Here is a 13,590-nt window from a genome sequence, read left to right on the forward strand (position 1 = left end):
ATTTAGCATAACCGAAACTACTCGCAGTACCTAAAACTACCTTCCATTTGAAAAATAGTAGTGTTCAAAGTTTCTTGGACATCAAAATACAAATGATCTAGCCTGGAAACTTCAAGATTTGACTCTCGAAGCTGAGTACACATCTCGTGATACGAATCATCCCAGCCTTTACCATGACCAGATTTCGAAGTATCTCTGTCAGATTGGATGATGAGGGCACCCTTGTTCTTGCGAAGATCAGCATACTTGACTTGAGGAGAGGATTTAATAGACTTTGGGCGCGAGGAACCTCTCATCCGAGCCTGAAGAAACTCCACCTTTTTCTTCAAACAATCAATTTCCTCGTTCAAACCAGTTACTTCGCAGCGAGATTTGCGAATATCGACCACAACTTGATTTTTTTTGTTGATTATACGTTTCTTGTACTCCTCCAATCTCTTAATCGAAGACACCGGTGAGGAGTGAAGATTCCTAGAAGTAGTAAGAGAATTATTGACTCGCTGAAGTTCTAACTTGAGCCGCTCATTTTCGTCATGAAGATGTTGATTCAATTCCTCGTTATGAGAACAATTGGTAGACAGACGGTGCACTTGCGAAAAGAGGGGTTTCAACCTTCTCATTCAAAATCTCGTTTTCAGTCACATAGCAGTCATTTTGAGTTGAAAGGTTCAGGTTCTCCGTCACGAATATCTTCAAGCGTGGTAGATGCTTCAGAAGCATCCATTTGACGATTCATGCATCGAGCTTGACGAAATACGAAATAAGAAAATAACAGACATAAAGGCAAAGGCAAGGAATGGATCTGCAAGGGGAAGAACTTACTTAGAAACTTCTCTACCTTCTTTTCTTGCTTACTGGAATACTCTTTCTCCTCTTTTAGATCCTTCGTCAAAGCATTCATCCGAGAATCATCCCTCTTCATTTTCTTACAAACAAGTCTAATCTCTATTAGACTAGCCATGTGACGATTGACCTCCTGCGAATCGAATGATTAGATGATGAAAACGAATCATGAAAAACAACAAAGATGTAGCTGAAGGAGTATAAAAGGCTCACCTGGTTCATCAAAGCAGAATGTTGTTGGAGAGACAAATTCATGGAGGCGTTCAATAGTGTGGGTGGTTCCTGGAAGAGAAAGTCGTCGGCACTAAAGATAGCCAGGGATTCGAGAGAAGAAAACCTCGTGGTGAGATCTTCGCGAGCCTTGCAAACTTCATATCTGGCTCGTAAATGGGGTTGGCCATTGCAGACGAAACCTTGTGCTTCCCCATTATACTAGAAGCAGGTTTCTCTAGGGGTTTCTCAAGATGCACGACAGAAGGAGGAGGGACAGGAGGATCAGCAGTTTTGGAAGAAGTAGTTTTGAGAGAGCGAGAGGGTTGATGCCTAGGAAGGGCAGGCTGAGTCGGAGCAGCAACAGAGCTCCTAACTGCGGTCAGACCAGCCAGATCCAGAGTCCTGCGTTTCCTTTTAGTCTCGCTGGTAGGAAGGACAGAAGAGGCACCGGTCTGCGAAATAACAAGTTCAACTTGATTAAGGTGACGAGATTGCAGAATACGAAGTGACAATGTTCAACGAAATAAAATACCTGGTTAGGAAGGGGAGGAGAAAGGTTATCACACCTTTTCCGTCCTTGACTTGATTCAGGAACAGGTTGCTTAACAAGAGGAACATCATCGTACGAAGAATAGAGAGAGAGTTAGGCCCGGAGACTACAACGCGAAAAGAAAAGAAGAAAACGAGATGAATATCTGTTTCGTGCTAGAGGATTTAACAGCAACATCTTTTTCCTTGTAATCTTTGAGAAGACCGAAAGCGATCATCACGTACTGGAAACGAGAAAAAGTGGAATGAGAACAAATTAAGCACTAAGCGTAATAAGAAGTCTAAAAAATAAAGGGATACCTCGTCTGGCTCGGACCAATGAAGCTTCCAGGGTTTGCATCCGGAGAGATAACAATGCTTAGGAAGATGACCCTTGTGAGGGATTCCCTTTTCGTCAACACCCCAAATACAAAGGCCCCCTACCACCAGGGGAAACATCATCCAATCCTCATCGAAAGAAAGATGAAGTCGGTCATTTCTCCCAGCACCGAAAGGTTCCACATCTAGAAGAAGATCTTTTAATGGAGCAGAGACGGTATTCGGAACGAGCTCAATACCCCACTCCTGGTACTTTCTCGTACTCATAAACCTAGCGGAATAATTAACCACGAAGGAGTCCACGTTATAATCATGAGAATCATACACCTCCGCTGCTGAGGGAATCTGCGAAGTACCATTCTCCGAGCGAATTTTAAACTCATTGGAGATACGAATTGCTTCCCCAGAAATTTGGAAAACCCCGCACTGAAGCTTGTTGAGGATTTCAAGGAAGGTGGGGTTAGAGGGGTTGTATAAGGGAAAGGATAATCCGGCTCTCAGCTGACCGACAGTGACTAACATCTTGTCAGGTGACCAAGTATCAGACAGAATCCACCTGTAGTTTAGTTCCATGTTCGGAGTTGCAGAAAGAGAAGGACCCACTGAAGAATCAACAACGGGAGTTAGGGTCGGACCCATCTTCTGAAATTCGGTTAGAAACTCCTCAAGAGTTTTGAGAAGGGTAGATACCGGAGGTTTCGCATGAGCCATAAGGGTGAACGAAAAGGATGAAAAGAGATTGAGAAAATAAGAATGATAATAACAGCAGGAGCAGGAACAGGGGCAGCAACATTAACAATCTAAGTGAAAAGCAAAGAAGAAGAAAAGGAAGAAGAAACCCAAAACAGAATAAAACGGGGTATTTATAGTACAAAGGAGGTGACCGACAAGGAAAGGTTATCGACACGTTCGAAGAATCCTAACCGGTAACAGCCGATAACCAGGAGAACGTGGCCACGTGGAAGCAGAGAAATGGGAAACGTGGCAATAAAGGTAGTCAGGGCGGTTCTTATTCCGTTCTCACGATTACTCGAATAGAATAAGAAAAGGCAAAATGTAGGTACACAAAATATGCTCGCCACGTGTTCGCACAGGAAGACACGAAGTATGTCTGAAGGATCTCACCAAAAGATCTTGCAACGTTCCCCAAAATTCCGATCAGTGACTTGTCAAATCAGAAGTCAGGTTCACCCTTTTACCTACCAACGACACGAAGTGAGAAAATCTATACGCGAGATAGCATACCGAGATGACCAGAAGGACGAAAGAATAATGGGAGTACCCAACAAGATACTAATCATGAAGTCACATAGACGAAGTAAGGTTGCTTGGCTGAAAAGGCAACTTGCAATGAATTCCTAAGCAAGAAAAGAGACAGTTGTCCGACAAAACTCCCAGAACTGTCAGCGAAAGGACGGGAAAAACTTTATTGAAAATAAGCTGGGCGAAGTATAAAGTAAGTCCGCGAAGAACATGTGACCCTAGCGAAGTAAAATGAGATGTTTTCCATTAAGATTGTTTGGCCAATAAATAGGACCTTTGCGCAATGTAAAAGGGGTCAGATTTTTGGAGAGAGAAGGGTAGTCTTGTTTAAGGTGTAGGATTAGGGTTCTTTTGTATTCTCATACTTGAATTTTCAACCTTTGGGGTGGTTAATCAATAAAGAATTTCTTGTCAAAAGTATTTAGTATCTCATAGATCTTTGTTTACTTTCTATTTGGGTGTGCTACTGGATTTTCAGTAGTTACAATTTCAAGGGTGATTTCAATACCGTCGTCCTGCTCTTCAATCTACTATTGGGTCACCGACGGCAACCCTTTTCACTAAAACTGCAAAGGTCGTGGGAAATTTTCAACTGACTGGTATCTCTTTGGAGGAGTCACACGACTCTCCAGTAAGGGGTGTGACCACCCAAAAATTGTAATGTTTGGCGAGTGATTGCGACTATTCAATCAACACACTCTCTATATATATCCGTACAACAATTCTTCATCATTCACTTACACATTTATTTTCTATTTGTGTTCTATTCAAGTGCTCATCAGATTTTTCCAGCAATCTTTCTTTATAAAACAGAATACTAAAAAGATTTGTGTTCTATTCTTTGCTTCAAGGGCAGTTTCAATACCTTCGTCCTGCTCTGATTCATCCTCGTCTTCTTGTGACTTGCGCTTCTCCTTTTTCTTCCTCTCAGTTAACATTTCCTCTGAAGTTTCCCCATTAGTGGCTTAATTGGCTGCAAATTTGTCCTCCTTTAAGACTGCACATCACCTTTGGACATCTTCTGTAGCTGTTTCTCTTAGCTGCGGACATCGACTAGCCCCGTACTATTTCATAATGCTAATTAAACAGGAGTAAATAGCAAACAATGGAATTAACAAAGCAAATGGACTCTTTCAGTATAACTAGACTTAAATAGATGGCGAAATGTAGATCAATGAAGTAGGGATCTTTTCCAACTGAAAATTGCCAACTTCTGCATAAGCACTTGAACCTTATGGGCGACTTTACTCGGAGTCTCTTGAGTATCTCACCAACTATAAAATCTATTATGAATACAAGTTGAGTGCACGTGCGTTGTTGCACGTCGGCGCGAACAACAACTCTTTTTTTGCAAGTATTCTGTATTTTCGATTTCAGAACACTCAAATCAACCAAGTACAACTAAAAAGAATAATTATTGGATCACTATTTTACGATACATAGCAACTTGAGCACGATACTTATACACAATCAGCAGCAACAATGTCATGTGGCAGCATCAATATCACCACAGTAATGATACAAACCATAGGTGTTTGGCTTTATCATGCGAATTGGGAAGATTAAGCAGAGGATATATCTATCTATATACATAACAAAGCTGGATAAAACGACAAACTCAAGCCTCATATATGAATTGGCGGTTCTGCTGTCCATGGAACACATGATCAAACTAATAGACAGTTAGGCACTTCCTAATTTTATTGGACTGTATACTGTAATAGTAAACGTCTTTACAAACAAAAAGAAAATTTCAAGAGTACATCCAATCATAAGTAGTGGACGCTACTTGAAACTGGCCTTACCTCCCTGCATAGTTGTGTCCTCTTGGCGATTCTCATCAGGCACGTCCGCTTGTCCGTTATTTTCAAGCTCATTCTCATCTTCAAAAGTTGTCTACGTAGGAGCTGCAGTTTTGAAGATATAATGTATTATCTGGGGAGTCTCTGAATTATATGTTCCATGCACCAAAAAAATAGTTAACTTCGTACATACAATTTACCTCAGTGTTGAGGGCACAATTTCCATATAGCCTGCAGTGGTATTCATTTCCATATGTCAAAAAGCGACCAATAACTCGCCCAACTTCTTCCTGCACATAGGAAACTAAGATGTATATTGTATATATGCATTGAGGATAATGTGAGCGCAAGCATCTTTACATTCTTAAAATGTAGATAAACTGTTCACCTAATGAACAATGATATTTGATCTGAGAAATGAAGGCCACCAATAGATCCTAACTACATCGCTCATAGACCTCCACACTGCCTTCTACATCCCACCCCCTAATTAATCCTTGATCTCTTTAAATGGTCTCATATAACTGATCCAAATAACATCTGTCTGGTCTGTAAACTCTGTACTCATAACTAATCACGTATAACATCCTTCAATTCAGAGACACAAAATTAGATCACGGGTACGTTTGATGATGAACTGAAAATGAGTTTACCCAATAATGTTCATAGTTATTAATTTGGGAAATAATTTATCCAAGAATCAATCACACTGAATATAAATCGAAGTATACTCTTTAAATTTCGATCATTATCGAAATTAATTCATATTGTTAATAAATCAGAGAGAATCATTTCTTCTCTTTGTATGAAATTATAAAAATAACAAATTTTAAAAATCCAAACACAGATTTTACCTGAAATTGATAAAGAACCGAATCACATTCGTATTCTTTGACAATGGAGATGATTGGAACCCTTTTTTGTGTGCGGAACATAATTTTAGTTTGATCCATCCAAATAAATTTTGTATACTGATTTGATTCACTGGTAATATCATTATCCAGATTTTGTATACTGATAATATTCATCTCACATAATTTATGTAAATACATGACCCAAAATCATCAAATGATCATAATTTATCCTGGTGTTGCTGGTGGTGGAGGGGTGATGGATGCTGGTGATGAATAGCGGTGGGGGTGATGGTAACGATGGTGGTCATAACAGAGAGCAGAACAGAAGAGATGCGTTTTAGAAAGACAGAAATGATGGAGGGGCATTTTCGGAAAGTAACGAAAAAAATCCACACGGAATTTGTGACAGGAATTTTTTATGGGATATTCCATTATCTAACGGTCCTGGTTTTATTGTTACGAGACGAAACGGCTGATATTAGTTATCTCTTTGACTTTTGATTAGTCTTGCTCTCATTAAAGGGGCAGGAGATGAGTAAAGTTTAAATTGTTACCATAAAACTTTAATTGTGCATCCATTGCTGTTTCTGACACCTCTCAATTTTGATTCTCATCGCCTAAAATTGTGGCATCATTTATAACAGTCTCCATCAGTGGTTGAATCTAATATCATAGCACAAGTGCACACTTTGGAGGGAACGAGACAATAGGGCGTTCTCCAATATGTCAGAATTTATTTAAACCATATATAGCTAACGAACTTGCCAAAACACCTCTCTACATCTAACTAACAAGCAAAGAGAAAGTAAAACATTTTTATTACAAACTTACTTGAACATCACTTGTGCTTATAAAGTTCTTTTTCTCACTTCAATGGAAAAGATTATAGTTATTAGTTTCATCCAAAAAGGAGTAAGATAACATAAGAAGTAGAAGCCATGCTTCAAAAAAAAATAAAAAATAAGTAGAAGCGACTAAGCTATACAAGAGGGAGTGCTAGAAAGCCAACTCCAAACACAGCTTAAGAACAAGATGGAGTGCTAAAAAGCCAACTCTACATACAGCTGAAACAACACATAAAAGGGAAGGACCTAAACCTAAATAGAAAGAATGCAAAGAACAAAATATTTAGAACTTCCTTATATGCGTTCGTTGACCTCTCCCCAAACTTTCTTTGCAATCCTTCCCATTTTTCCCGTTCCATCTTAAACGAGATGGGCTCTCTTTTTGTTCTCTGTCTTCAGAGTTTCTGGCAGTGAGTTCTCCCTTTCTTGTACTAGTGGGAAATCTTCCTTCTTTGAAGTCACTCAACATAATAAATGGGTTCTTTTGCATGCAGGAGGTCTGACTTATCACCTTTAACAGTTGCGGGAATCAGCGGGATGAAGTCTTCTTTCCTTCAGCAGACAACCAATCTCCCTGAGAAGAATTTTTCCTATCAGACCTGGACTCCACCGTTGCAGTAAGCACCAGGGGTTCGTTGCAAACATTCTTCCCTTTAACTGAACCCACTTCAGCTGCATTTGAAGTTAAGGTGCCTCCATTACCATCCTTCATTTCCCCTGTTTTATAATTCTCTGCAGCATCACCACCTTGGCAAACAATATTCAAATCCTCTTAATTGTTGTTTACTTCCCTCTCTCTACAACTATGATTATTCTCAGCTGTTTCCTTTCCGGTGTCACCATTAAGCAATGTGGCAGCAGGGACCTTGTACTTTTTGGTGTCCATTTAGCCTTCCTTATCTTTGAGCAGTTCTTAGCTAACTGTCCAAATACCATACAAGTATCACACTTTGGAGGTCTCCACCGCTACTTAACAGGCAGCTCCATTGCAAAATGAGACTAATTTTTCAATCAATTGAGACCACGGTCTCAAGATGAACAGGCATTTTAAAATGTAAAATGAGCAAAACTCTAAAACGTTTCTACAATCATCGCCATCCATTACTGATTTACCTATGAACCATCACTATTGAGTATTGACCCTTGCTAACTAATATCATAGCAGAATAAGTCCAATTTGTCTAAACCACCAAGGAGTATTGGCCCAGAACACCTCTCTACAGCTAACTTACCACCAAAGAGAAAGAAAATCATTTTTATTACCAACTTACTTGAGCAACACTTGTGCTTATAGAGTTCTAGTTCTTCTTCACTTCAATAGAAGCTTCGATACCGTCATTTTGCTCTGATTCGACCCCATCCTCTTGTAACTTTCGCTTCTCCTTCATCTCAGTTGACATATCTTCCTCTGAAGCATCCCCATCAGTGGCTTTATTCGCTGCTAATTTGTCCTCCTCTGAAACTCCATCTTTGATACACATGAATTTACATGTGAATTGTAAATTCATTAGATACATATAATAAAAGAGGACATGTCTAACCAGTACTAATTCATACTGCTAAATGAACAGGAATCCGTATCAGGGGCGGAAGCATGGGTCGACTAAACCTGGCTGTAGCCCCCCCTCTCTGTTCCAATGAAACCTAAGCGCGTGATATCGTCTACGGGAACTTGAGGATGGAACAGTTTTTGACCTGCTGGCACACCTTTACAAGGAAAATAAAGTGACCTCCTGTTTCTTGTTGTTTTACTAATGTTGGGGATAGAGAGATTATTCTTCTTATGCTTGTTGCTTATCTTTGCTAGGAATGGACATTGACTAAGCTGCGTCAAAAAAAAATCTATTATAAATACGAGTAAAGTTTAAATTGTTACCATGAAAATCCAATTCTGTATCCATTCTTGTTCCTGACACCTCTGATTTTTGCTTCTCATCACCTAAAATTGTGGCATCATTGGTACCAGTCCCCACCTGCCTTTCCGATCACCCTCATTACCATCACTTTCACTTTCAGTACTCATACATAAATTATAATCATCATCCCCAGTAGAAAGCTGCATCCATAAACGAAATTAATAAATAAATTTGTCTTCGATTTTTATTATAATTAGCAGTAGCAAATTTTTGATTATGTCAAAATTTAACAAAACCCTAATTTCACAATATAGATTTTAACAGGAAAGATGACCATTACAATTTTGATTCAGTATTGAATGTCACTGTTTTCTTCAGAGAAATAAGCAAGGGACAATTTACGTTGTTAGGGTTGAGCAGAGTTTCGCAATGGAAAATACTTACCTTTATCATCATCTTCATCATTTGAAAAATCGTTTTGTCGAACCCAATCAGCCAGATCCGGGATCATGCTGTCACAATTTCTCCACAATTTTTCTCTTTAGATGAGTACCGGCTAATGTTGAGCTAAATCTAGTCCAGTCTCAAAGATTTGGATGGTTGCCTTAAATACCGATCATTTTAAGCAATAGGGTCGCCCAATATTTTCATGGTTGCCTTAATTATGCTCGCAGGATTAGATTAGAGTGTATCTAAGATTAGCCACCGAAACGGAATAGGGTCATTTTAGAATTGGAAAGTGGAATCTAAAACCTTTTTGCCATACTAGTTTCTCACCCGTGCGATGCACGGGTCTGTTTCTTGTTGATGCATATTTTAAAATTATTTTCATTAAAATCAAAAAATATTAAAACACTATTAAAAATGCAATCCTAACTCTAAAAACTAATTGAATTCGTGATAATATAAAAATCCAATCAAAATAAAAATGAAAATCATGGGCTTTTAATATTTTTTTGATTTCTGGAACTAATGCTTTTACTTTTGCTTTGGATTTCACATATCCATGCCTCTTTTGGTCCACCCAATCACTATTGCATTAGTACAGGTGTCACCAAGATCGTCATACATTATAGTTTCAAAAAGTGTTCTTTTAAAAACTTTATTTATTATAAATTCCTCTATCCCAGTTATGTGGTTATGTTGGTATTTTATTATAATTGTGATGTACATGGAAGTTTTTAGCTTAATGGTCTTCTTCTTAATTATCTTCTCGCCAAATTAATCTAAATTTTTTTTTACATGCAAATCATCAAATAGGCGACAAATTCCAGTAAGGTCTGCTGGTTCTTAGCTTTGAACCTTTCCCAGTTGATCAACCACCTAATAGGGTAAATAAATCTCTAAGGTCTGGTGACTCTGGTTCTTAGATAATTATGTAGCTTGTATAGTATATTTGAATCCAGAACATCCGCATCTTGCAAGAGTATATGGTAAAACTGGTACTTTCAACTGGATGTGGAGAACGCAAGGTTCTAAGTTGTCAATTGCCATATATCCTTTCAATAACAAAAGCACGGATATTTACTAATTAAACTAATCTTAAAAACATTTGGATACTCATCATCTAAGTCTCTTTAATATTATTGCGGTGTTTCCCAAAATAATTCTGGATAATTACCTGATGTCCAGTGAATAGTTGGGAATACACAATGTGAATAAAATATAATGATTAGAAAAAGTCTTATATAACCATTTGACTGCTTAAAATAAAAATAAATTGGTTGTTTAAAATATATAAAAAATAGCTTTATACATTTTAGTGATAATTTAGAACACTCACTAAACTTTTCTTTTGTACAAAAAAAATGCAAACTGGTAGCTCTAGATTTAAAGATAGGTAAATTTCTTATTGACTTTTTTAAAAGATCTTCAATTTTCTTATTACTCAAATTCGAACAATATTATGAAACATGTCCTAATCAGCAAAGATCATTAATTAATAATGTCATGTCAACGTTAAATGAAATATGACATCTTAGTTGTCTCTGTTAGTAAACAAAGTGCTCCTAGATATGGTTCAATGATTCCTAAAACAATAATCAATAAATCTCATTAATGTGATTAACCAGTGATAATATGGATTTTTAGTTATTCATCAAACTTCATGTACCATGATAGTCCAAACTTTCTACAGTTTTCATGGTCCGTATAATTTTACAAAACTAACTAAGCTATCGACCTGACCATCATCATTAACATTGCTTCAGGAAAAAAAATCACCATCAACATTATCCCTCAACTCCTTCCTTGTGCTAAAAAAACAAAAAAAAAAACGTTATAAAAACATAAATTATAAAGATAACATAAAATCGTGAAGATTGAAATCCATTGAGAATTGGGGATACAGTTATGTCAAAAAAAATAAAAAAATAAATGTAACCACCTGTACAACAAAGAGATGCAATAAATCCTACAAATACAAAAAAAAATGTATCCATCACCAGCCACTTCAACGCATGGGCATCCATACCAGTACCACCTCCAAAAAAATTGTAAAGATTACTATGCATGGGTCTGTTTCTCGCATCATATAATGGATCCACATTTAAAATTAATATTGTTAAAAAATAAACGATACTAATAAAAAACAATACAAATTTTGATAAGCTTATAATTTCAAAAGCTAATAAAACATTTGATAAACTAATTAAATCAAATAAAAATTAACTAATTTGAAAAAAAAATCAAGGGATTGCATTACAACATTATCACATGAAAAAATATTTATTCCAATTTCATAAATTTTGTTATTTTTTCTCCAAATCTTGAGATTTTTTTAAAATTTTTTGGAGCTAATCCTTTTGTTTTTAATATATTCTTGAATGTTTTGGTCCATGCAATCATTATATGCCTTTACTTTATCGGTAGAAGTTTCTCCGAGATCACGATACATTCAAAACTCTTTCAGACGATTGATTTTTTTTTCGAATTTCTCCGTCTCGATAACGTTGATGTTTTACTAAGATAATTCGGCCATCAGAAAAAGTGATTGTGTTATGAAGGTTTAGTGAGCTTCTTTTGTTTTCCCTTTTCTATAAATATGCTTAAAATTAATTTTAGATGCTTCAATGAAAAAAGTATTTTTATATGCAAATCATCAAACATAGAATAAATTATATTTTAAATAACAAAAGAGAAAATAAAACCAAATACAAAGTAGGAACAAAATATAGAGATAATTATAAGAAAGTTATGAGCATAGCATTTGCTTGGTGAAATGCAATCCTAGATTTCCTGGAACATGCTTATATTTTTCCATTGAAAATCAAAACCAGAATACCTATAATGGACTTTCCATATAAGTGCATGCACACCCCATATATCAGCTACCATTGTACACATACTGTGTGTATGTGCATTCCATATATATATCGAGCGTATTTAAATCCGTGAATTCCCGTAATATGATATCATGTATCTTACATGTGTGAATTCCCGTGTGAATTGAATTGTTATAAAATCAGTTTATGTAAAGCTCAGTACGATTATGAGTTAAATTAAGTAAAAATTATGTATGTGTACCTTCAAATTGGACCACCAGAGGTCGGAGTCAAAATCAGATATTGACTTGGATCATCATTAATGGCACTACACTCTAATTTTAAGAAAGAAAAATAAAACCCTAAACTAGAAAAGGATGAGTTTTTTTCTTATTTGTAGAGATTTAATCCGGTTTGAACTCGTTATTTTTTTTTATAACCAAAGAAACACATTATAATAAATTTATAACCAGTTTCAGACAAAATAAGAATGTTTGTGCATAAACTTAATCCATTTTGGCCTTGTCCTTAAATTATGTAAAAATACAGCTTTAAACCACTATTTTTTTATTGTTTATTCCTTTTATTCCCTTTTTGAGCCATATTATTTTATCAAAAAGATGAATTCCAACTTAACACGTCCTTTTGAATTATTATTATTTTTATAACACAAGATATTAATAAAACGGTAAAAATACAAATTTGATATTTCATAAAAATGCTATATAAAATTATTATTTTTGACCTAATCATAATGGAAATTTTGGTGTTGTTTCTGTACATATTTAGCTGGTTTTTCCGCCCTAAGGGAGATGGTACGTATGACCCTTTATCTGCAACTTATCATATGATTGCCTAATTGTGTGTTAATTATTCGTCCAATCCCTTTTATACTTGGATGATTAACCCTAAGATCTATTACTCTCGCATTTCATACTGATCCAAAGAGAAGAGTTACACTTATAAAGAGTTAAGCTTTGAAATTTAAACAGTAGTTTTAGTTCATGGTTATAATTAAGACCTCTACATATCTGATGGATCTTGTAGGTAGAGTAAGATATTCGGAGAGCATTGTCTTCGATATGTTTTGCACGTATAATCTTTAGTACTTGTTGATTTAACGAAGTGAATGTCAGTGACTCCTCTGGACCTCTTAGTCATTGTCTATTCAAGCCTCAAATAACCTTTTACTAATCATCTAACACCACTGAGGAACAAACATATAGGGCATGCTCCGTATTTATAGGGTGCTGGATTGAAGCTTTTGTCCTCTTTAAGAGTTGTGGTTATTTTTGAATCAACCTCTACTAACCACATTCCTCAAGAATAATTCATTTGAAAGTATATTCGCCCATGGAAACCAAAGAAGGGCTTGATTATTTATTTTTTCATATATAGTAAAAACTCCATATATTGATACTCTATATATTAATAAAAAATCATGGTCCCAACTTGGGCCAGTTATAGATAGTGATAAACTTCACATTTTAATACTTATAGATTTTTTTAGTCCCATCATAAGGAATTTACCTCCATATAATTTGAATATTATAGATCTTGTTACACCAAAATTTAAGATAAATAAAAATATGTATCTATAGTTGTTTGAGAAAAGGATGTAATTTTTTAGATAGTTATCGCATCTTTTGATTTACATATGCTTAAGACATCGTTACTATGTGCACCTTCTTGTTGAAGCTAAAATATTTCCAATTTGTCAAGCATGTTTAAAGCTTCTTGTCGAGCAACTTTTTTTGGGTATACCTCCCTATATTAATAAACTC

At 36.1% G+C, this 13,590-nt stretch overlaps 1 protein-coding gene and 1 long non-coding RNA gene across 4 annotated transcripts; both read right to left on the reverse strand.

Annotated features, from left to right (window-relative positions):
* Positions 1-3,771: 3,771 nt before the first annotated feature.
* On the reverse strand, positions 3,772-6,144 carry LOC113338325. Of its 2 annotated transcripts, none has more exons than XM_026583767.1 (4): positions 5,843-6,144; positions 5,189-5,278; positions 4,992-5,093; positions 3,772-4,250 (listed from the first exon to the last, which is right to left on the reverse strand). In XM_026583767.1, the coding sequence occupies exons 1-4, from the start codon at positions 6,038-6,040 to the stop codon at positions 4,191-4,193; spliced, it is 450 nt and encodes a 149-aa protein (XP_026439552.1). In that variant the 5' UTR covers positions 6,041-6,144; the 3' UTR covers positions 3,772-4,190. The 2 variants fall into 2 exon arrangements, with proteins under 2 accessions (XP_026439552.1, XP_026439553.1); XM_026583768.1 differs by having other exon boundaries at positions 3,772-4,263.
* A 543-nt stretch (positions 6,145-6,687) lies between these two features.
* LOC113339079 lies at positions 6,688-9,249 on the reverse strand. Of its 2 annotated transcripts, XR_003354952.1 has the most exons (3): positions 8,988-9,249; positions 8,564-8,743; positions 6,688-8,155 (listed from the first exon to the last, which is right to left on the reverse strand). It is a non-coding gene; the product is annotated as an uncharacterized LOC113339079 (long non-coding RNA). The 2 variants fall into 2 exon arrangements; XR_003354951.1 differs by having other exon boundaries at positions 6,688-8,743.
* Between the last annotated feature and the right edge of the window lie 4,341 nt (positions 9,250-13,590).

This window comes from Papaver somniferum, unplaced genomic scaffold (genome assembly GCF_003573695.1).
Source record: "Papaver somniferum cultivar HN1 unplaced genomic scaffold, ASM357369v1 unplaced-scaffold_19, whole genome shotgun sequence".
Taxonomy (NCBI): Eukaryota; Viridiplantae; Streptophyta; class Magnoliopsida; order Ranunculales; family Papaveraceae; genus Papaver; species Papaver somniferum.